Genomic DNA, 24,413 nt, shown 5'->3' with positions numbered 1-24,413 from the left:
CATCCTATAGCAAAAGGCAGGCCTCAGCATGCTAATTGGAATTCCCAAAGAATTTGCCAATATGGGAAATCTTACAAAATTTGGCTATGAGGATGCTCCTAGCAACCTTGTGCAGAATAGAGATGACACCAAAATATAACCAAATGTTGTCATTGACCTAAGCTATAATATTACCTTTCATGAAATTCACAGGAAAAAAAATAATCCCAAGAACACAGACTGAAAAGCTAAGACAACCTAGACTAAAGTCCACTCCTCCCACCATCTGCCCTTTGCCAAACCAGAGCCTATGGCCCTCTGCCTTGCTTCCCCCTGGTCTAAGCACAGCAAAGAGGCCAATATTCTGGAAGGCCAACTCAAGGCCTCTGACCTTGCAATGTGATGCACCCATTGCTACAGATGAAAATGCCTTAAATCTCAAGTCACCCGTGCAGTGAAGACGACCACTCAGCCTGTGTGAGGGCAATCTTGACATTGTCCAAGGCAAGCATCCCTGTCCCATCACACGGGATTCTACACTGCTGGGAATCCACCCTGCTCAAAGCTCTCACCAAGATCCAAAGTCCTGCTTGTCCCAGTGAAGTCCACAAATGGTCATCAATAGGGAAGTGACACTGGGCACAGTGGTGCATACCTGTACTTCCCCAAAGGCAGGAGACTAAAGCAAGGCAAGGTCAATTACAAGTCAGAGGTCAAGTTCAGCCACTATAACAAGATCCTGTCTCAAAAGAAAAGGGGCTGGAGAAAAAAATAGGAGAGGCAGGAATGGTGGTGCACACCTGAAATCCTAGTGACTCAGGTGGCTCAGAAAAGAGGATCTCAAATTTGAGATCAGCTTCAGCAACTTAGAAAGACCCTATCTCCAAAATAAAATAATAATAATAAAATAAATACAAAAGCTAAGAATGCAGATCATGCTGGGTTTAATCCCTAGAACCATACACACCTCAGGAAGAGGAGAGGGTGAACTGAATGCCACGGATCCACTGTCAACCTGCAACTGGGAGGGGCTATTTTTAGAAAAAGAAATCTGCATAATACAACCCATTTGTTAATGGGCCATGTTCCCCTGGGCAAATTTTTTTTAAAGGATTTAACCTTTATTTTATTTAGTTATTTTGGAGGGGGTTGCTTAGGCTGTCTGTGAACTTCTGTCTCAGCCTCCTACTCAGCTGGGATTACTGATGTGCCTGGCTCCTCTAGTTTTTATGTGGTTCTCACCTGGGCTAGGTAAGGGCTCTCTGCTACTGAGCTACAACCCAGCCCCTTCTGTGCAGTTTTTCTTCCCATAAAAAATCATGGCTCAGGAAGGTGACTTGTGGGGGAACCCACTGCCCTAAGCCAGATAACTCACATCCAAGAAATATTTCTTCCTTTGAATAATCAACCTAATTATTTGTGCCTGGCATGAGGTAGGAATCTACTACTCTTCCTGAAAGAAAATCAGACCCATAGAAGGCCTATGTTCACTCCATGAGTGTCGACTCACTCCTGTTGTGTTGGTCCTTGCACCTTTTCCTGAGGTGTCATTATGCGGCTCTGGCTGCTCTGGACTAAAGTGGCCTTCCTGCCTCAGTCTCCCATGCAGATGGTACCACGGAATGTGCCACCACGCTTGGCTGGAGCTACTGCCTTCTGCATTGCTGGGGACAGAGCCCAGGGCCTCAGGCATGCTGGCCAATGCTGGGTCACCGGATCTGGTCCGGATCTGGTCCTCCTTGCTACCACCTTTAGTCACTGGCAGGAGAGTGACAGAGTGAGTGCTCCCACCTTCCAGGGAAGCCTGTCAACCTTACTGCAGGTTGTTTTTTCCTTAAAGGCGCCTTGGACACCCACCCCTTTGTGTTTTTTTGTTGTAGCTGGGGACAGAACCAAGGGCCCATTACCACTGAGCCACATCCGCAGGGTCTTGGTAAATTGGCCTTGAACTTGCCATCCTCCTGCCTCAGCTGGGATTAGGGGTGTTCACTCCTGCCCTTGGCTGAGCAAATCTCAGCTTTACAAACAGATAAATGTGAAGCTTGTAGTTGTTGGTGGGCTTTTTTATATTCCCCCCCCACAACCAGAAAGGTCCTGTACATTAAATACTGAAGACAAATTTTTTCCCAATACAAAAACTAGACAAGTTATATTCAAAGAAAAAAAATAGCAAAAATAAAGGTCGACAGATGAGTGAATGGTTTACGCAATCAGCTGACCAAGGAGCCCATGGCATCTCATAAACTTTTTAAAAACTGACCAAATTCCCTGGGGAGGGGTTGAATCTGCCCACCTCAACCTAGCTGTCAATCAGGCCTATATCACTGGCACTGACCTTCTCAGGAGCACAGTAGCCCACACACTCTGTGTCCTGCCAGTTTAGCAGATTCCAACCAGCGGGAGGAAGAGGTCTGTTTTGTGAGGGGCGCAGTGGCCCTTGCCTGTAATGCCAGGGCAGAGGGAGGTTGAGGCAGGAGGACTGCAAGGTTGAGGCCAGGCTGCAAAGTGAGACCCTGCTCAAATTAGAAAATAAATAAAGTGCTGGAATGTGGTTCAGTGGCTAGGCACCCCTGGGTTCAATCCCTTGTGCCAGAAGGAAAAAAAAAGCATTTGCAACAGTATTTCAGTGCAACAGTATTTCACTGATAGCTACATAGTCTCAGGTCATAGAGACCAACATATTTAATACCGCCCAGTTACTCTAAACTCCATTCTACTCACAGATCTATGCAGAACACCCCAAGACCTTCAGGAGCTGGTTTCTTTCTGCTCACCTTCAGGGTCTCCTGTGGAGTGCTACAACTTCATGATGCTCACAAGGTAATGCCCACTGTTCCAGCTTCCAGTGTCACACAGCCCAGATTCAGAGAGCCAGGGCTGCTAGCAATACCACCTTTCAGGAACAGGTGTGGGGGTGGGTGGGTCCCTGGTGAAAGCCTAGACTGCAGCCCCAGCTGTTGTCCAGCTCACCCACACCAGGAAGCAACTAAGGATCTGCTAAAACTTACCTGAGAAGGTGGGGCTGCTTGGGGGATGGAAGGGACGAGGGCCCCTCCTCTCCCAGTGCCCTTCCCCAGACTTTTCTGCAGACAATCTCCAACCCTGCTGCCTTTTCCTTGGGATTGGGCCTAGGGAGGATGGCAGACTGAGAACTCTACTCCCCAGGATTGGCTCTGCCCTGCTGCCAGGCCTAAGTCTCCTAGAAGATTCCTAGCTCTGAGCTGGGGAGGGTGGTACCTGCCTGTAGTCCCAGTGGATTGGGAGGCTGAGGCAGGAGTTCAAAGCCAGCCTCAACAAAAGCCAGGTGCTAAGCAACTCAGTGAGACCCTGTCCCTAAACAAAATACAAAATAGGACTGGGGATGGGGCTCAGTCATTGAGTGCCCCAGAGTTCAATCCCTGCTATCCCCCCCCCAAAAAAAAAAAATTCCCAGCTCTAGAAATAAGATACCTTTTAAAGGGAAACCCAAAGACAATTTCCATTTATAGCCCCACAAAAATGTTCACCCTGTATGTTGTTCCTGTGGTTGCTTTGGGGTGGTGCTAGGATTGGAACACAGGGACACCTCCATGCCAATCTTCCAATGAGCTAGATCCTCAGCCCAAATTTGCCAGTTTCTAAGTCCCATAGACAATAGATGGGAATTTGACAATTTTTTATGTTCAACAATTTTTAACGTTCAACAATTAAACATTAAAAATAAAAACAAGGGCTGGGATTGTGGCTGTGGTAGAGCATTTGCCTAGCTTGTGTGAGACACACACACACTCAAAAAAAAATAGTTTGAGTCCATCTACAACTAAAAATATTTTTTTAAAAAATGAAAACAGGCCCCAGCATGGTGGCACATGACTAATATCCCAGTGATCTGGGAGGCTAAGGCAGGAAGTTCAAATATCAAGGCCAGCCTCAGCAACTTAGCAAGGCCCTAAGCAATTTAGCAAGACCCCATCTCAAAAAATAAAAAGAGCTGGGGAATGAAACTCCTTGGTTAAGCACCTCCTGGGTTCAATCCCCATTACAAAAACAAAAAAAAGGAAAGAAAATGGGACTGGAAGTGTAGCTCAGTAGTATAATGCTGACCCCACCCAATACCAACACATGATAAAAATGAAAACAAAAAAATATACTGAAAGCGTAATGGAGACAGGCGTGATGGCACACATCTATAGCCCAGTGACTTGAGGGCAGGGGCAAAGACAGGAGCATTGGAAATTAGAGATCAGGCTGGGAAAGTCAGCAAGACCCTGAAAAAGAATTAGAATCTTAGAAAGGGTGGGAACATAGGTCCCAGGTAGAGCACTTGCCTAGCATGTGTGAGGCCTTGGGTTCAACACCCAGTGCCACCACACACAGGAGATGTAGCTCATTTGCACAGCATTTACAGACCATGTGGGAGGCCCTGGGCTCAGTTCCCAGCACTGGGGGGGGGGGGGATGGAGACAAGTTCAAAGAGAGGGGTTGGAAGCTTAGGATATCACCCATAAAGTATAATATAAGGATGAAGTTCCAAGAAACCTCTATCAAGCCAGGGGATTCAACATCTGATGGAGAACTGTTATGAGCACAGAAATCTACAGGGAGATGGTGATCTCCTCTGCCACAAGGAAGGCAGATATGGCAGATATGCTTCTATACCAAAGACTTTTTCTCCAAACTTGAGTTGGAAATTACAACCCTCTTCTGGACCCCCTCAGACAAACACCTGGTCAGCAGCAACCTCTCACCTCTCCCAAAAGGAAACTTTTCCCCTCAGCTTCCTCCCTTTCTCACTGAATTGTTCTACCCCCATCAACCTTTTTTTTTTTGTACTGGGGATGGAACTCAAGGGGCTTAACTACTAAGCCACATCCCCAGTCTTTGTTATTTGAAACTTAGCAAGTTTCCTTGCTAAGTTGCTGAGGCTGGCCTCTTAACTAATCCTCCTACTTCAGCCTCTCAATTGCTGGGATGACAGGTGTGCACCACCACACCCAGCTATCAGTCTTTTTTTTAATGGACTCAACACAATGCCTTTATTTTTATGTGGTGCTGAGAATGGAACCCGGGTCCTGCTTGTGCTAGGGGTCCTGCTTGTGCTAGGCGCTCAGCTGAGTTACAACCCCAGCCCCCCAGCTATCAGTCTTAAGAGAACTGCATTTCTAATTTCCTGCTCACAATCCCAAAGGCTACTCATTGCTCTCACAATTTTCAAAGGTTATAAAAGACAATTTTATGGAAAATTTAGTTTTGAGTAGGAAAAATAAAAGGCAAAGAGCTAGGTTATATGTATAATAAGACCAGGCAGGGTGGCGCATGCCTGTAATCCCTGAGGCCCCAAGCAACTTAGTGAGACCTGTCTCTAAAATTCAAAAAATAGGGCTCGGTATGTGGCTCACTGGTTAAGTGCCTGAGTTTAATTTCAGGTACAAAAAAAAATTGTATAATAAAACAAAAAAATGGGCTGGGGATGTAGCTCAATGCTAGAGCATCCGAGTTCAATTCCTAATACTATTAAAAAAAAAAAGCAAGCAGGGCTGGAGTTGTGGCTCAGGGGTGGAGCACTTGCCTGGCCATGTGAGGCCCTGGGTTCAATCCTCAGAAGGAGAACATTGAAAGTGGGTGAGGAAGGGGGAGAGGTCACAGCCCACACTATTGGAATGAATGAATGAAAAAAATCTGTGAGTGAAGTAATGAGACCAGGCCAGGCGCAAGCCAAGCAGCTAAGAAGGGAGGGAAGCCAGTGATCTTGTCAACTAAATCTCTCTTTCCTCTAACAGTGACCTGTCTGCCCTGAAGCCAAACCCAATGGTGACTGCTGGGCCCTAGAATCCGGTTGAGATTAAGTCGCTTGCCACTCTGCATTCCTCACAACCTGTCCCTTTGCTTAGGCAAGGCTTACCTGGGTCCTGGCTTTCAGGTGGGATGGTGAGATTATAGGCCACATCCAAATGTCTAAAGACTGTAAATGATTTTTATTCATATCAAAAAATTCAGGGGTGGGGGGGCATGCCTAGCATGCTCAAGATTCTGTGTTCAATTCCCAGCACCAAACAGCGCGCGCACACACATGCATGCATGCATACACACACACACACACACACACACACACACACAAAGTGAATGTTGCTTGATGGAGGGAGGGGTACACAGGTAGGTAATGAACTCAAGGCCCCATGCTATTATATTAGGCAAGTGTTCTACCACTGAGCAGGATCCCAGGTCCCTCAAGGTTTATTGAACCCTGAGCTTCTGACCCTACGGACAATGGGCTTTAAGTAATACTAACAATACTTATAAGTAATACTAACAATACTTAGCCCCCCTCCCCAAGTAATTTAGTGAATGAGCAACTAAAAGCAAGCTCTAAGATGGGCCTGGTGGCACACACCTGTAATCCTAGCTACTCAGGAGGCTGAAGCAGGAGGATTGCAAAGTTGTAGGAAAGTCTCAGCAACTTTCTAAGACTTTGTCCCCAAAATTAAAAAGGGGGCTGGGAGAAACCAGGAGCTACCTTAGTAGTGGAGTATCACTAGCTTCAATCCCCAGTACTGGAAAAAAAAACTAAAAGGCCCTTGAATTCCACTTAATCCTCCTGGCAGCCATGCTGGGTAGGAGCAAATTTGTATCCACTTCCCAAATGGGAAGGGCTCTCATGAAAGGCAATTTACAGTAACAGCCGTGCTGAGTGGGGTCCTTGTGCATGCACCAGGCCACTTTCTCCAGTCAGCCAGCCTCATCTGCATTAGGCTTCTATCCTCTGAAAAGAAAACCTTTCCTGGTTGGGGGTAGGTAGGAAAGTGTCATCACCATGATGCAGAAGCAACTGGATTCCCCAGGGCCTCAGTTCCTTCACCTGCAAAAGGCACCCAGTGAGAGCATTAGCCCCTCCCCCAAATCAAGAAGTCCAGTCCCCTTGCCTGCAAAATAAATGAGGAATTCCATCCTTCAGCATGTAACCAGAAACCACCCTGAATTCATAACATTTAACAATTTAGAAAAACAAAGCTGATCCCTGATACTGATAAAAGTTGCTCCCAGAGAGCTTCAGGTTTAACAAGGACTATGCAGGTAAAATGGATAAGATGTCTGCAACTGGAAGTAGTATGGTCAGTGTGGGAGCTTGTCTGGGACAAAGGAATCCCAAGGTAAGTTTTCCTGGAAAAACTTGTCAAACCTCCACTGTAGCAGGTCCCTGGGGCTGCAGTGATGAAGGAGACAGGCTTCTGTGTGCCACGGGGCCCACGTGGCTGCAGGAAGAGAAGGAAGCAGCCTTCCCCACCCCATCTCCCTTGCCCCTCCCTCCTCTTGCCAGCACCCAGCTCCCAATACTCTCTTCCCATCCCCCAACCTTTGCAAGGGCTGGAGGTTAAGCTATGGCTTTAGAGGATGTGGCTGGCCCCCCAACCTGGTTCCTTTGTCTCAGCTCTCTCCAACCCAGGAGGAAAGGTAAAGATCTCATGGACTCTGCAATTACACCTTCACAGTTGGCCCCAAGCTTGGAAGGGGCGGAGTTAAAAAGGGTCCCAACACATAAAAAAACCATGGCTCTTTCAAAAGGGAACAAAGGCGGGCCTTCCTGCCAACTCCCCCCACCATGGACAATGATGATTTGGAAAAGCTTGCAGAGCCAAGAAAGGCTTGGGGGCACCTCCAGGAAGACAGGAAAAGGAAGGCCTGGCAAGGGGTGCCTCCCTCCATCCCCAATTCTCCACTCATACCACCCTAAAGAGAGGGGTTACTGGTTAATAACACAAACATTAAACTCCCTCATGCGCTGACCCTTTGCCAGGTACTGACTTTTTCCAAGGATGTCATACCTAAAACTCAAAGGAAACTGGAGGACTAAAGAGGTTAAATTACACATGAAACTGGCTTCACCTTCACACAATCTGAGATTGGAGTGTTCCTATTTCACAGATGTAAAAGCTGAGGCACAGAGAGGGTGATGGCCTCGCTGGATTTGAACACGTGCTCAAGACCTATGGCTCTTTAGGGAAGCCTGCTTAACCCGTGTGCTAGTTGATAATGCCTTATAGCAACATTTATTGAGTGCTTACTGTATACCAATGCTAAAACAGATATGGTAGGACGGGGGGTATACCTCAGTGGCAGGCTCCTTTTCCTAGCATGCACAAAATCCCGGGATTAAATAAAGAAATATACATTTCAATACGGGGACAGGAGGCTCAAATCTGCTACCAGGTTCCCAAGGGCCAAAAAGAAGCACCCAAGGCTAGCCTGATGAAGGAGGGCTGAGTAAGGTCAACGTCCTGGGACGAGCAGGAGCTACCTCCGAAAACAATTGCTAGCCAGTCTGCCCAAACCAACATTCTGAACTCAGAGAGGGCAGTTCAAAGTTCGTAGTCTGCCCTGGATTCCCTTTAATCCATGCATCCCTCAAGCCTGTGGGCCTGGGCGGTGGAGAAGGTGCAGGAGCTCTGCATGCCTGCCTCCCAGAGCAGAGGACCGCGATGGAGGAAGGCTGAGGGGCCGGCACTCCGGCCACAGGTGAGGCTTCAGCAGTAAAGCCTGCGCCCAATGGTAACTTTCTCTCTCGGTGCTCAACCTCTGCTCTTTGCTGCCTTCCACTTTCTCCTCCAGAACAATAGGGGAGAAAAACTACCCCCAAACCATGACACAGGCACTTAGCTTTGCTTCTTGGTGGGGGGGGGGGTGAAAGTTGAGGCCTCAGTGTGCGAGTTTGGAAAGTGGGGCCAAATACACCCCGGAAGAAGGCTAAGAATGGAAAGTGAGCCCCTGGGGCAGGCGGCGCGGCAGGAGGCACCGCCCCCCGCGGCTGCTCCGGGACCAGGTGTGCGCAGGAACGCGCGTCCCGGCGGCTGCGCATCCCCTGTCGTGGCTCAGCTCCCGAGGACTGAGGACGCCCCTCTGGCTCACGCCTGGGACCCGCGAGGACACCGTGACCCACCTTGGTCCTGGACACACAAGCACCACCCTAGCCCTTAGGCAGCGGGACGGCCCCTCTCCTGAATGCCCAGCCGGACCCACGCCCACCTCCACAGCACAACTCCCTCTTCCTCCTCCTCCCCAGAGGCCGACGGGCTCTCCCCTAAGACCAAGTCCAGGTAAGGACCCCCCGCCCGGGAAAAGTCCCTTCTGACTTCACTCCCGGGGAGGGCACCTCTTCCCTAGATTCCAGACCCCAGAGAGGCTGCAGCCGCTCCCTGGGGTCGGGACTCTCCCTCCCGGCTCTCGGGGTACCAGGGTAGCCCTCTATGCGTGTCCCCTCCTGGTAAGGCCAGCTCCCGTGTCCCGCTGGCCCACCACCCCGCGCGGGGTCAGGGGACCCTTCCCCACGCCCCACCCCTCAGGCCAGGTCCGCGCAGCGGCGGGATCCCTGCCCAGGAGGTCCCGGGCGTCCCCGCGCCGTGCGGAGCCCCGAGCTCGCTCCCACAGGCGTCCGCGCGGGGTCGCGAGCCTCCGGGGCCGCGGGACGCTCACCTGCCGCGGGGCTGGCTCGGGCGCGGCTCGGTGGTCGCTCCGCGGTCGGGACCGGCGGTCGGGAGGCGGCGGGCGGCCGCGCAGGGCGCTGGGCTAGCGAATCTCCGGCGCCGATCGCCGAGCTACGTTTACTTGGGCCACTTAACCCCCGCGGTGCCGGCGGGCGCGGCCGCCCGCTCGCCCGCCTGCCAGGGGGCCGGTGCCGTCGTCGGGGGGCGCCCGGGGCGTCCACGCGGGCCGGGGCGGCCGAGCTGGGGGCGGCTGCTGCGAGGGAGCGGCGCGGGCCGGGCCGGGCTGCGGCTGAGGGTGGGCAGGGGGCGGCGCCGACTCCCCTTGTAGCCCCGGCCCGGCCCTCGCCCCGCCCCCACCCGGGGCCGCCCCCGCCGCAGCCACTCAGAGCCCGGGCGCGGCGCGGGGGGGAGCGGACGAGGGAAATTTGAAATCACTCCGGGAGCCTCCCTCCGCCCCTCCTCCGCGGGCGCCGCCTCCCGTCCCCCAAGGCCTGTTAAATCACCGACGGGGATGACCAGCCCGAAGGGGACTGCAGATACCCAACTCTCCTCCCTCTCCAGCCCCCCACCCCACCCCACTCCAGACAGATCTGGATGCGGGGCCCAGAGAGGGAAAGGCCCCCTCTGAAGTCACACAGCAAGCAGTCTCCGCGTCACCCTCACCTCCAGTCAGTCGCAATGCCACTGGGGCGCTGTGATGCCTCTCCAGGTCATCCCGCTGTGGACCCTCTAACTAGCCCTTCCTCCCTTCCACCCACCTAGGTCTTTGTCAGCCATCTTTAGCGGAGGGGAGGGGAACGCAGAGAAGAGGCCATCAGGTCTGGCTGCCTGGGTTCCCAGGCCCTGCACACATCCTCTCCCTGAGGAAGAAGCCCGACTCCATGAGCACGTCTTGGTTGCCTCTGCCGTTAAGTGGGCACTGAATTATCTGAAAATGGTGCTTCCTAATATTACCGTTCCTAGTATTTATATTTATTTATTTATCTGCTAATTGTCTCCACGTATTAGACTGAGGACAGGATCAAAGTAGACGCTCAATAAATAAGTCTTAAACCAGACATGGTGGCACATGCCTGTAATCCCAGGGTCTCCAGAAGCTGAAGCAGGAGAACTGCAAGCTCAAGGCCAGCTTCAGCAACTTAGTGAGGCCCTAAGCAACTTAGTGAGACCCAATCTCAAAATTAAAAATAAATAAATAAATAAATAAGGGCTCGGGATGTGGCTCAGTGGTTAAGTGCTCCTGGGTTCAAGCAGGAGCATACTAAAAATAAATGTGTTAAGTGAATAAAGGAATGAATGACTGACAGGCGAGTCTACAAGACCCTGTAATGAGCTAATGCTGCCTTCCTCTTCAGGTATCTCCTGTCCTCTCCTCTCTCTGACTCCATTCCAATCTTCCCTCCTCTTTGCTGTTTGCAGTTTGGACTTGCGTGGCTGTTCCTTCTACCTGGACATTGCCCCAGAGCACTGCATGACAAACTTCTCACCACTCAGTTCGCTCCCAAAAGGTCACCTTCCGGAGAAGCTCTTCCCGAATGCTCCAGCAAACTGCCTCCCCTCTCCATCACTACTTTTCTATTTCATTCTGATCAGGTAGCTCTTAGAGCTGGCTGAAATTGATTTGCATATTTGTTTTCTTGTTTACATGGTTCTACATACACATTGTAAAGTTCATTCTAAACAGGCAGGAACTACATCTGTCTATCTTGGGTTGATGCAAATTTTCTTTCTAGTAATGATGGGGGGAGGGGAAGCCCAGTACCAAAAGGAGCTGGATACAAGTTTGTTGAAAGAATGAAGGAACACAGGTTTCCTGCCTTTGGGGCTCTAGGTCTGAGTAAACCCAGCTTTCTCCTTGCCGTGTGTGTGTGTGTGTGTGTGTGTGTGTGTGTGTGTGTGTGTGAGTGTGTCTTTCTGTCTGTCTGGGGCTTGAACCCAGGGCTCACTCATGCAGGGCAAGCTCTCTACCACTGAAGTACATACCCAGCTCAGCCCTTCAGCTCTTTTATAAATTTGACTTTTGGGCAGTATTTCACTAAATTGCCCTGGGCTGGCCTCAAATTTGTAATCCTCCTGATTTCAGCCTCCAGAGTACCTGGGATTACCGGCAAATGGTGTTCCTAGCACCTTGGCCTCCATGCATCTCTTGCCAGTTAGTAATTAAATGAGCAAATGGCAAAGACTTTAAAAGTTGCTCAAGTGTCTAAACTCACTGGATATTTTTCTACCTAAGAGCCCAGGAAAAGGCTAAGGAGACTTGAGGAAGGAACTGCCTCAGCACCTGCCTCCTTCCCTGGAGGGCTCAGGGGGAGGAGCAGCAGGAAATTCTTGGTGTTGGGGACAAACACCCAAAAGCATGTTCCTGCCAGGCTTGGTGGCATCTGCCTATAATCCCAGTGATTCAAGAGGCTGAGACAAGAGAATGGCAAATTGGTTGTCAGTGTGGGCAATTTAGTGAGACTCTGTCTCAACATAAAAATAAAAATTCCTGGGTTTATAGATTAGTGGTAGAGCACTGTGGATTCAATCCCCAATACAAAAAAATCAATAAAATAAAATAAATAAAAGTGTATTATTCTGGTCAATTGCTACAGGGAGACCAATAAAAATGATAAAGAGGATCTCTTCTCTCTCACTCTCTTTCTTTTTTCTTTTTCTTTCTTTTTTTCTTTTTTTTTTTTTTTTTTTTTTTTTTGGTACTAGAGATTGACATCAGGGGCACTTTACCACTGAGCTATACCCGCAGTCAGTTTTTTTTTTAATTTCTGTGTGAGGGTTTGAACCCAGGGGTACTTAACTACATCCCCAGCCTTGTTTGTTTATTTATTTATTTTTGGTGCCAAAACCTGGGAACAAATTATTTTTTTGAGACAGGGTCTCATTAAGTTGCTTAGGGCCTCTCTGAGTGGCTGAGGCTGGCCTTGAACTTGCTCCTGCCTCAGCCTCCTAAGCCACTGCAATTACAGGCATCCAACACTGCACAAGGCCATTCATTTTTATTTTTTATTTCAAGACAGGATCTCTCGCTAAATTGCTAACACTGGCCTCACTTGCAATCCTCCTACTTCATCCTCCACAGTTGCTGGGATTACAGGGGTGTGCCATCACACCCAGCAAGAAGGGGATCTCTTGGGAAGACTTATGGTTTAGCCCCACCATCTAGGGAAGGTCTATGTGGAAAAAAAATCTCTGTGAACTTGGGAGGCCTGGTGGACCTCTGCTTTCTGAACATTAAGCCAAGACCTGCCACCCGGCACAGGATGTCTGTGCCACCAAGGAGAATGCTGGTTCAGATGGCAAGGGGCTGGGTGAGCTGAAACAAAGCAGGCACTTCTGGGGAAAGCATAGCCCTAAATCCAGGAAGAGCAAGTATCTAAATGACAGGTGGTCTTGGTCCTGGCACTCAGAAAGGATCATAACCATCAGGAGAATGGGTGGAAGGAAAAATGGCCTGTGGCCTCCCCAGGGCACAGAACTTCAGTTTGCAAAGGCCTTTGGTTGAATTTGCCATCTTATCTGAGCCTCACATCCACCCCACTGGGAGGCAGGGGAAGGGTGTTTGGGGGCCCTATTTCAGGTAAGAGGACTGAAGCACAGGGGACAGAGGGACATACACAAGGTTAATCAGGGGTGAAGCCGGACTTTGAGTGAGCAGCTGCTCTGTGTGGTCACCTCAGCATTTACTTTAAAACATATCCCATCAGATCACAATCATTATAATCATGAAGGTGATCAATGTGCATTAAGGAGATAAAAATTCTGTGATCTGGACTGAGGGCATGGCTCAGTGATAGAAGGATTGACTTCCTAGCAAGCACGTGATCCTGGGTCCCATCCCCAGCACCAAGAGAGAGAGAAAAAAAAAAAATCATGAATTTTTGGGGCTGGGATTGTAGCTCAGTGGTAGAGAACTTGCCTAACTAATGTGCATGAGGCCCTGGGTTCCATCCTCAGCACCACATAAAAATAAATAAATAAAAATAAAGATATTGTGTCCATCTACAACTTAAAAATATTTTTAAAAAATCATGACTTCTCTGTACCAGCTTTACAACCTTGAAACTCTTCTATAATTTAGAAATTATGACAGGGCACATTGGCACACGACTGTAATCCCAGCAATTTGGGAGGCTGAAGCAGGAGGATTGCGAGTTCAAAGCCAGTCTCAGCAACTTATCAAGGCAGTGAGACCCTGTCTCAAAATAAAATACAAAGTAGTGCTGGTTAAATATTGCATTTGTCTTAAATTATACTATCATCTTTTTGGTTTTTAGAGCCCCAACGGCAGGTTGACAGGTTTTTAATAATATCTATGAAGTGATTAGCACAGTAGATCATAGGTGCTTAATATAGGGCAGGAAGTTTGTTTGGGGCAGGATGGGTACTAGGGATTGAACTCAGCTGCACAAGACCAATGCGCCACTTCTCCAGTTCTATGTTGAGACAGGGTCTCACTGATTTGCTTAGCACCTAGTTTTTGCTGAGGCTGGCTTTGAACTCAGGATCCTCCTGCTTCAGCCTCCTGAGCTGCTGGGATTACAGGCTTTCACCACAGTGCCCGGCAGGCAGGTAGTTTTAATGAGCACAAGACCACAAGACATGTCTCAATTTCTTCATCATTAAAATGAAGATAATAATTTCACCTACTTCAAAGGGTTATAATGAGAATTATACGACCATATATATATGTATTTGGTCGTATAATTCTCATTATATATATAATTATATATATAAATAATTTCAGACAGTGCCTAGCTCACTGGAAAATACCATGAAAGTGCTGATTAAATAAAAAACTATATTGTTATCAATAGTGAACACGTGCTGTTCCCCACTGGTTGAACATTCTCTTTGCCTCCTCCCAGTGGAGATCGCTCTGTCTGTCCCTTGAGCTCCCTGCTACTAAGGTGAGCCCAGTTCACCTCTAGGTCTACAGGCAGTGTTGGGGACCCTGAGCTGTTTTCTAGTTGAGGAAACTGAGGCTCAGCAAGTGGAGGCAGCTTGTCCTAGAGCCACCGCTGTCTGGTGCCAGAGCAGGGAGTGCCAGCTGGAGCCACCCCCTCTGTCACATGTGACCCCCCACCTTATGTACTATGCAAAGGAGCTTGCCCTCAGTCCTCTGGCCACTCTAATTGGAATAATAATAAAATTAGTAAGGCTGATTCCAGGGGCTGTGGGGCCTGGGGCTTGTGTGTGAAAGAGCTCATTGTGAAGTGCAGGGTCTTAATTGTGGTGTCATTAGCAGCCACCTTCATTTGCAAAGTGGGTTTCTTACCTTTCCTTTTCAACAGGAACACCCCAAACTCTTGTTTTCTCCTTTTTTTTTTTTTAATCTCAAAATGGGTCATTGAACTATTTTATATAAATGTTCCTGACTAGACAAGAGCACAGAAGAATATGTTCAGGTAGCATTCATCAGTGTCTTCTTTTCCTTTCTCTCTTTGTGTGTGTGTGGTGTGTGTGTGTGTGTGTGTGTGTGTGTGTGTGTGTGTGTGTGTGTGTTTGGGGGGGGGGAAGTGCTGGGGATGGGACTCAGGTCCTGGCCCTTGGTAGGCAAGTTTCTAGCCCTGAGTTACACCCCCAGCCTCCTGCAGTAAAGTTGACATTGACTCATCCACATTGAGGTTCCTGAGAGCAAGGACACTTGTACCCCATCCTGGGCATTCACTAAATTTTCCTTCCCTGGAAGCTCTCTGTCACCATCTCCTTACCCCTGCCCTCAGGCAAACCAGCAAGTCACCTGGACTTGGCTTCCCTTAACTTTGAAAGTTCAGACTTGACCTCTGGAGGGAAAGCCTGGCTGAGGAGAGGTTCACAGCCTTGATTCTGTTCTCCTGCTACCTCTGCTACCCCGCTGAAGGAACATGGGCAAGGGTCTTGCTCTCTTTGGGGACCTGCTGACTCTACTGTCAAAAAAAAAAAAAGGGCTGGGGATGTGGCTCAAGCGGTAGCGCGCTCGCCTGGCATGCGTGCGGCCCGAGTTCGATCCTCAGCACCACATACCAACAAAGATGTTGTGTTTGCCGAGAACTAAAAAATAAATATTAAAAATTCTCTCTCTCTCTCTATCCTCTCTCACTCTCTCTTTAAAAAAAAAAAAAAAGAGGCAGATTGTGTAGCAGGGAATGAGCCCAAAATTCATACTGCCATCCTTGACTCCTCTCCCTGTTACCAGGATTTTGCTTCCTAGATTTGCTCCACATTCAGGCTTCATCAGCTCTGCGTTGATGGATTGATTGAATACTGACTCCTTGATTTTGCAGGGCTGGAGATCAGACCCTTGGTAGAGGAGCTACATCCCCCCCCCCCCCCCCCTCGGTTTGAGAATAAACACAGAGGGGATATGTTCAAACCTCTTTTATAAAACTATCCTTATTTTCTTTGGGCAACTCCTTTCCCTTCAAGCTTCATGAATTTCATAAACCCAACATGATGCTGCAAACCAGGCTTGGGTGAGATGCCCAGGACCCTGGGTCTTCCCTGTAGACAGGTGTGTCCTTGTCTAGAGCCTGGTGATAGCTGACACTGTCTGCTGAGCCGCGGTTCATCTTTCAGTCTGCCTCCTTCCTCCACTTCTCTCCTGAATGTCTTCAACTGAGGCTTCAAGTAAGGTGTTTCTTCCTCAGGAGACCATGGGCAGCAGAAGGGAGGAGCAACAGTCTATTGTGTTCACTGCCCTGTGTCCAGCACCTAGCACAGGGCCTAGCACACAGGAAGTGCTTATTGAAGGTCTAGGGCCTGAATGAAGGAACAGACTCCTCCATCTTTCCAATGATGCAAAAAGAAGAGAAAGTCTCTGGCTGGGGATGTGGCTCAAGCAGTAGCGCGCTCGCCTGGCCTGGCATGCAGCCCGGGGGCCCGGGTTCGATCCTCAGAACCACATGCAAAGATGTTGTGTCTGCTGAAAAATGAAAAATAAATATTAAAAAATTCTGTCTCTCTCTTAAAAAAAAGAAAAAAAAAGGGAAAGTCTCCAAGTAACAGCTCCCAGGTTACACCCAGTTGTGTTCACAAGCACCCAGCAGAGGTATGCATAGCAGGCCTTGACGGGGGGCTTGGCCAGGCATTCACTTTATAATTGTTCTGAAGAGAAAAACAAAGCCAACAATAGAGATCCCAGGCCTCATTTTCTCAGGCAAAGTGATCTCTACCATGAATTTGTAATGAAGGGTGAGATTTCCCAAAAGTGGAGCTTTATCATCCCTGCCCTCCACCTTTTTAAAAGGCCCTTTAAAAAACAGATTTCTAGAGGTGACAGTTTTAATGTCCTTTAGAGTTTAGGCACAAGGATCTTTGAAAACACTTAAACTTTTCCCCAGGAATACCACTTTGAAAATGTATCTCAACAACAACAACAACAACAATCTTGAGATTGAGACAGGGATCTTTGAACCAGCAAACAATTTCATCACCAAATTCTAATCAGAAATCAGAGAATTCCAACTTCCCTTGAAGTCCAACAATAGAGGATTATTTTCATTAATTTACCTGTTTAAGGATTAAAAACTAGAAGTGGAATTGACTCCCCCACCCCCACCCCGGCTTCCAGCAAATTCAGAGCCAATTTCTACACTAAGCCACTCAGTAGGACTGCGGCCGGGGCCCTACTTTTGGTCAGTGTCCATCCTACCTGGGCCTGCTTGACTTTATTAATAGAATAAATTTTTTCCAGGTGCTAAAAATTGGACTCAAGGCCTCACGTGCATGCTCATCGAAGGCTCTACCATTAAGCCACACCCCTGGCCCTATCTTTTTTTAGTTTCTTTGAATCTGGAACAATTGCAGCATTTCCTTATCAATGACTTTTGTGACGTAGATGTCAAAAGTCCAAACCAATTGTGTTTTTACTTTGTTACGTGATTTTCTAATTAGGGGACTGATACTAAAGATCCTAATGAGAACAGAAAATATCCAATGGAATTTTTTGTTCTAGATGTTGATAGAAAGAAGCCCTGGAGCTGGTCAGTGAAATTATCGCCCTGGGCCATGTGAGATCCTGGCTTCCTGGGAATGTTGGGAATCTTGGAAGTCAATATCCTGGTCCCCCCACCTTTGGATCTGAGCATCCAGAGAAACTGGGTCACAATACTATAGCACCTAGAGTATTTCTTACAACTATGAGTCTACAATTGTCTCAAAATTAAAAGTTGAATTTTTTAAACATGCCCTCTGGCATTTCCGATTGTGCAGGGCAAACCTTTCACCAAGGAAAACCTGGCCCTTTGGTGAAATTCCCAGTGGGAGTCCTCTGGGCCTGAAATCTGCTTCTTAATGAACTCCTTTCACTTGCAGGGGCGGGGGAGGGGTGAGGAGGTGGGGACTCAGTTGCCCTCCACAGGGACATTTTAAATTGAATGAAGGGAGCAGGGTCCCTCATTAAGTCTGAAATGGGGGCAGGAGGCTCTCTGGAAGGGAGGCCTGGCCCAGGCCTGCATTTCCTGTTGCAGACTTAAGGCATTAACAGTAATCACCTCTTCTTCCTTCCTCTGGCAGTGCATTCTGAAGAACATCAGAACTACTTTCTTATCTACAGAGGCCCCCCTTTATCCAGGAGGCCAGGGTTCCAGACCCTCCAGGGGACACCTGAAGCTGCAGCTCCTACTCAATCTGACATAGACTAGGTTTTTCCTGCACATACACACCTAGCGAGAGTTAATTCCTTAATTAGGCACAGTAAGAGATCCACAGCAGTAAAATGATGAGAACAATACTAAGTTATATGAATGTGATCTAACTACACCTCTCTCTCTCTCTCTCTCTCTCCTCTCTCTCTCTCTCTCTCTCTCTCTCTCTCCCCCTCTTCCTCTTCCTCTTCCTCTCTCTGTCTCTCTGGAAATTCTATATTGCACTGCACTCCCTAGAGTCTAAATGTCCTGCCTGTTTTATGCCCTGGTACTTTCATTACATTGTTGTGAAAATTAAGTTCTACAGGGAATCTTCTAGAAGTGCTTGGTGTCAAGACCTTTGAACCCTTGCTCTTTTTTTTTAAATTTTTTAATTTTTGGTTTTTAGTTGTAGATGGGCACAGCAGTGCCTTTATTTTATTTGTTTATTTTTATGTGGTGCCAGGGATCAAACCCAGTGTCTCATAGATACTAGGCAAGTGCTCTACCACTGAGCCAAAACCCCGGCCCCTGAACCCTTGTTCTTTTTTTTTTTTTTTTAAAGAGAGAGGAGAGAGAGATTTTTTAATATTTATTTTTTAGTTATTGGTGGACACAACATCTTTGTTTGTATGTGGTGTTGAGGATCGAACCCAGGCCGCACGCATGCCAGGCGAGCGCGAGCGCGCTACCCCTTGAGCCACATCCCCAGCCCCCCTTGTTCTTTTTTTTTTTTTTGTACTGGGGATTGAACCCAAGGGCACTTTGCCACTGAGCCACAGCCCCAGTCCTTTTTATTTTGAGACAGGTTCTTGCTAAGTCACTTAGGGCCTCCCTAATTTGATGAGGCTCACCTCCAAGTTGAGTTTCTCCTACCTTAGTCTCCACAATGGCCAGGATTACAGGCATGCTCCACTGCACCTGCCTGGCTGCCAGGCTTTTTTTTTTTTTTTTTTTTTTTGGTGCTGAGGATGGAACCCAGGGCCTTGTGCATGCAAGGCAAGTACTCTACCAACTGAGCTATATCCCCAGCCCTGCCATGCTCTTTTTATAAGACTGAAAACTTAGAATAAGGAGCATATATTGAGCATTTTCCATGAATCATTTTGTTGTGCTAAGTGCTCCTCAAGCCTTGATTTTATCTTTTCAAGTAGATTCCATTATTGTTTCATTCTATAAGGGAAAAAAGAAATAGAGACACAGAAAGATTAGCAATTTGTCCAAAGCAATATCTTTAGTGTGTCAAGGGGACAGATGTATAAAGGACAGCAGTAACACAATGTGATAGACTTCAAAATACAAACAATGGTTCATTCTGGGTTTTGGTACCAAAAAAAGAAAAGAAGAATATAAGCAATAATAGGTAGGCAATTCAAACATATTATGGTCATTTTACATGACATGTATTTAGCTGCTTAAAGCACGAAGCATAGTAGGCACTTAAAATGTTTATTATTAAATATGATCATTATTATTAGAACCTTAATTTTTTTTCAATATTTATTTTTTAGTTCTCGGCGGACACAACATCTTTGTTGATATGTGGTGCTGAGGATGGAACCTGGCCACATGCAAGCCAGGCGAGCGCTACCGCTTGAGCCACATCCCCAGCCCCAGAACCTTAAATTTTAATGGGCCCAAGATTGCCTGGGGATCTTATTAAAATGCAGATCCTGAGGGCTGATAGTCTACAGTCCAGCTTTAGTGGTAGAAAGATTGCTTAACATCTGTGAGGTCTGGAGTTGGAGACCAAACACAGGAAAAAAAAAATTTTTTTTAAGTGAATCCTAAATAGCAAGTCTGGCAGGCCTGAGATTCTGCATGTCTCCTAAATTGTTAGCTCCTAGGTGATATCCATGCTGACCCAAAAATCAGAGTAGTGCTAGATATAGCTCAGTTGATAGAGTGCTTGCCTTACATGCACAAGGCTCTGGGTTCAATCCCCAGCTCCACATTAAATAAATAAATAGATAGACAGATGGCATGGTGCAAGGGAAGAATCCCAAATGTAGAAAAACAAATCACAGAACCCCAGTGACTGCAATGGTAGAAAACAACTGGCAGAGTAGTAGAAGGGTGGTGGTGGTGGTGGTGGAGGTGGCGGTGGTGGGGAGGACAGGAATTCTATCCCCAGCTATAAAGAAAAAGAAAAAGAAAAGGACTGGCAGGCAAGAGGGTACCTTGTAAACAGTGTTGGGCGGTGACTTCAAATGAATACTTCCCTTTTCTTAATTTCCTTCAATTTGACTCCACACATTTATGGAGTACCTCAGCACCAGCCACTATGAGAACAGAAATTAGAGAAATCCAGTGGTTTCCTCAAGGATGTTTTTTTGTTGTTGTTGTTGTTTTGTTTTGTTTTTTGGGGTTTTATTTATTTATTTATTTTTTATTGTTGGTTGTTCAAAACATTACATAGTTCTTGATATATCATATTTCACATTTTGATTCAAGTGGGTTATGAACTCCCATTTTTACCCCGTATACAGCTTGCAGAATCACATCAGTTACATGTTTTTGTTTTTGTTGGTACTGGGTATTGAGTACAGGGGTCCCTAACCACTGAACAACATCCCCAGCCCTTTTTTTTAAAGATATTTTTAGGCTGGGGATGTGGCTCAAGCGGTAGCGCGCTCGCCTGGCATATGTGCGGCCCCGGTTCGATCCTCAGCACCACATACCAACAAAGATGTTGTGTCCGCCGAGAACTAAAAAATAAATATTAAAAATTCTCTCTCTCTATCTCTCTCTCTCTCCTCTCTCTTAAAAAAAAAAGATATTTTTAGTTATACATGGACACAATATCTTTATTTTGTTTATTTATTTTTATGTGGTACTGAGAATCAAACCCAGTGCCTCACATGTAAGAGGCAAGTGCTCTGCCACTGAGCTACAGCCCCAGCTCCTTTAAAATTTTTTTTAAAATTTTTTGGGTACCAGGGATTGAACCCAGGGGTGCTTAACCATTGAGCTACATACCCACCCCTTTTTAACATTTTTAGAGAGAGGGTTTTGCTGAGTTGCTTAGGGTTTAAGTTTTTTTTTTGTTTTTTTTTTTTAAGAAAGAGAGAATTTTTTAATATTTATTTATTTATTTTTTTTAGTTTTCAACAGACACAACATCTTTGTTTGTATGTGGTGCTGAGGATCGAACCCAGGCCACATGCATGCGAGAGGTGAGCGTGCTACTGCTTGAGCCACATCCCCAGCCCAGGGCTTAGGTTTGTGAGGCTGCTTTGAACTTGAAATTCTCCTGCTTCAGCCTCCCAAGATGCTGGGATTACATGCATGCACCATCAGGCCCAGCCTATTTTTTATTTGAGACAGGTTCTCACCAAGTTGCTTAGGGCCTCCCTAAATTGACAAGACTGGCCTTGAACTTGTGATCTTCTTGTCTCAACCTCCAGAGTAGCTGGGATAACAGGTTTGTACCACCCTGTGTACACTCTGAAAGCACCCTGCTTCTTGGCATCTGTTAATAATTTCCAATGTGCCAGGTGTGGTGGCACACACCTGTAATCCCAGGGACCCCTGAGCCTCACAGGAGGATCACAAGTTTGAGGACAGTCTTGGTAACTTACAGAGATCCTGTCTCAAAATAAATATAGCTGGAAAAGTTGCTCAGGGCCCATGGGTTCAATTCCTAGTATCAGAAAGTAAAATTTTTGGTCACTTGTGCACGGGATTCATTTGTGCTTGTCTGTCTCCCTGAATGAACTGTGACTCCTCAGAGGCCAGGCACTGCATCTAATTTTGTCACTATGGGCTTAATATAGGTTCAATCAACCCCTATCATGGAATCTGGCTCAGGACAGGTGTCAATATTTGTTGAATGAATAATACATGAATTGAAATGAAGACTGAACACAGATTTGACCTCCGGGCAGAAACCTTCTGTTCCTACCGTTCCAGAAGGGACTTTCAGGCAAGAAGAGAGGAGGTCTGTTGGAGAAGGCCAGTCACTTTTTCTGCCCCATCATCCCTGCAGGATTCTAGTGCTGCCTCCAAGCCCTCAAGCTGGACTCAAGGCTAGATGAAGCTCTTGGGTTTGGGGGTCAGGTCCCAGAATTCAGGTAGCAAACTTTTGTTTTCTCATATGTAAGAGGTGGATCAGGTCAATATTCAGTGGAGGGCAGGGAGGGATCCCTAAGAAGAGAGAACATAGGCTTTGAAGAGTTTGAGAGCCAGGCCTGGTGGCCTCTGCCTGTGATCCCAGAGGCTGAGGCAACAGGATCAAGAATTCAAAGCCAGCCTCAGAAATTTAGTGAGGTCCTAAGCAACTCAGCTAGAACCTATATCTAAATAAAACATAAAAAAAAAAAAAAACGGCTGGGGATGAGGCTCAGTGGTTAAGCGCCCATGGGTTTGATCCCTGGTACCCGACCACACACACACACACACACAAAAAAAAAAAAAAAAAAAAAAAAAACCCCAGAGTTTGAGGGCTGATTGTGTATGGTGGCTCACTCCTGTAATCCCAGCTGCTTGAGAGGCTGAAGAAGGAACACTTTAAGGCAAGGCCAGCTTCAGCAATTTAGAGGCCCAGTCTAAAAGTAAAAATAGGCTGGAGATGTATAGCTCAGTTGCAGAGCACCTCTAGGTTCAATTCCCAGTGTTCATCTGCCAAAAAGAAAAAAAGAAAAGAAAAGAAAAAAAGATGGTTTGAGGGCTACAAATATGCTTACTGTTTCAATAACCTCACTCCCACCTGACCACCGCCAGCCCACACAATCACAGTCCTTCTGAGTAACCTTTGATGGGTCAGATTCCTCTACTGTGCAGGTTCTCAAGTGGTTCCAAGGGAATTCGTTAGAAATGCAAATTCTCAGGCTTCACCTGGGGCCTCCCAGTTCAGACTGGGGGAGGCCCAGCACTTGCCTTAGGCCATGCCCTCCAAAGTTTGGGAGCTGTGGCTTTCCTCCCTGAGGGCCATACCTGCTTGTGGTCGTTCCCACCTCTAGTCCCAGGGCCTGGCGTCGGGTGGGCATGCGATCCTGGCTGAGGGCTGTTCACGCTAAGTCAGCGGTAGAGCACTTTAGCAGGAGTGAGACCCTGGGTGCAATCCTCAGCACCGCAAGAAATAAAGTTTTGTGAATGATTAATAACAAAGGTGATGACACTGAGAGCAAGGAGCCAGGATGGAAGACCTCCTGGAGGCGAAGCTCTCAGCTTTCTGGCAGAATGGGCGCCTTTGAGCAGCCACCCGGGGTCCTTTTACAGACAGTAAAGAGAGGCCAGGCGCCTTACCCAGGGTCCTGGCGGGGACTCCCGCGCGTGACCGCGCCGCTGCGCAGGGCCCTCCTCTGAGCCGCGGGAGGCCGGGGGCGCGCGCGGCGGGGGCGGCGCGGCGGTGGCGAAAGTGCGGCTGCGGAAGCGCGGCGAGGCCGCCGGAGGAGGAAGCGCGGCGGGGCGGCGGGGCGGCGGCGGCGGGGCCTGCGGGGCGGCCGGGGCCATGGGTCGCCTGCACTGCACGCAGGACGCGGTGCCCGAGGCCGTGGGCGGCGACATGCAGCAGCTGAACCAGCTGGGCGCGCAGGTGGGCGCCGCGGGGCGTCGAGGGCGGGGGCGCGGGGCCGGCTGCGGCCAGCTCGGGGCCTTTCGGGGCTGAGCCGAGGGATCTCGGGGCTGCGGGGCGCAGAGGTGCGGCGGGAGACTTCTCGGGTGGCCTGCGACCCCAGGAGTGTGGGGTCCTCGGAGGACGACACAGCGCAGGCGCTGATGAGCTGTCCCTCGGGGAACCGAGGGAGGTCAGGGAGCGCGGGACTGCAGCATGCGTTGGGGACGAGGGGTCTGAGCACCTGGAGGCCCTGGTCTCCATAAAGTCCAAGGCGAGGCCGAGGTGGAGGCCCCGGTCCTGGTGGTGGAGTCGGAAAAGCCTTCTTCTCCCTCTTCTGCAGCTGCCAGCAAAGTCTGGACGCCCTGGTGGCATCTGTTCCCCTGCTTATTAGGATGCCCCTTTCAAACCGCCCAGGCAGCCCAGTTAAAGAGGACAAAATGAGACTTCTCACCACTCTGTCTCCCACTGGGTTATAGCTTCCCAGGAGGTGGGGCCGTTGTCTTTCCTCTCCTTTCCTTTCCAAGGCTTCCTAACACCCCTTTTGGTGGATCAAAAGGGCACTTCCTCTGTTTTCACGGTGACCTGGATTGTAATGCCAAGCATGGTCTAAACCTGCATTGTCCAGCAGGAGTAAGTTGGAGGGGTTGGGGAGATAGTTCAGTGGTAGGACACTTGCCCAGACTGTGCAAGGCCCCTAGCTTCAGTCCCCAGCACCACAAAGGAAAAAGAACGAAATTGTAAGCCACAGATCTAATACTATGTTTTCTAGTGGCCACATATATTTATTAGTGTTATTAATACTGGGGATTGAACCAGGGT

At 48.2% G+C, this 24,413-nt stretch overlaps 2 protein-coding genes and 2 long non-coding RNA genes across 8 annotated transcripts in view; 2 read left to right on the top strand and 2 right to left on the bottom strand.

Annotated features, from left to right (window-relative positions):
- The window catches only part of Dnmt3b (DNA methyltransferase 3 beta), a 38,502-nt gene extending 28,892 nt beyond the window's left edge, over positions 1–9,610 (bottom strand). The window contains exon 1 of one of the 3 annotated variants that reach the window (XM_078051609.1): positions 9,424–9,610. The gene's annotated coding sequence lies outside the window, so the exon portion shown is untranslated. Of the gene's footprint in view, positions 1–946; positions 1,007–9,423 lie in introns of those variants that run through there. The other 2 variants (XM_078051610.1, XM_078051608.1) reach the window with 2 other exon arrangements.
- The window catches only part of Commd7 (COMM domain containing 7), a 35,390-nt gene continuing 19,293 nt past the window's right edge, over positions 8,317–24,413 (top strand). For 2 of the 3 annotated variants that reach the window (XM_078051613.1, XM_078051611.1), the window contains exon 1: positions 8,317–8,469. In XM_078051613.1, coding sequence (XP_077907739.1) covers positions 8,350–8,469 — 120 coding nt within the window. In that variant the 5' untranslated portion in view covers positions 8,317–8,349. Of the gene's footprint in view, positions 8,470–23,438; positions 23,574–24,413 lie in introns of those variants that run through there. The other variant, XM_078051612.1, reaches the window with a different exon arrangement.
- LOC144378105 (uncharacterized) lies at positions 8,476–10,738 on the top strand. Its single transcript, XR_013439641.1, has 2 exons — positions 8,476–9,047; positions 10,197–10,738. It is a non-coding gene; the product is annotated as an uncharacterized LOC144378105 (long non-coding RNA).
- On the bottom strand, positions 15,777–23,426 carry LOC144378104 (uncharacterized). Its single transcript, XR_013439640.1, has 2 exons — positions 23,285–23,426; positions 15,777–16,335 (listed from the first exon to the last, which is right to left on the bottom strand). It is a non-coding gene; the product is annotated as an uncharacterized LOC144378104 (long non-coding RNA).

This window comes from Ictidomys tridecemlineatus, chromosome 5 (genome assembly GCF_052094955.1).
Source record: "Ictidomys tridecemlineatus isolate mIctTri1 chromosome 5, mIctTri1.hap1, whole genome shotgun sequence".
In the NCBI taxonomy this organism is placed as follows: domain Eukaryota; kingdom Metazoa; phylum Chordata; class Mammalia; order Rodentia; family Sciuridae; genus Ictidomys; species Ictidomys tridecemlineatus.
Note: the sequence above shows the minus strand (reverse complement) of the source record. Positions and strands in the feature narration are given on the sequence as shown.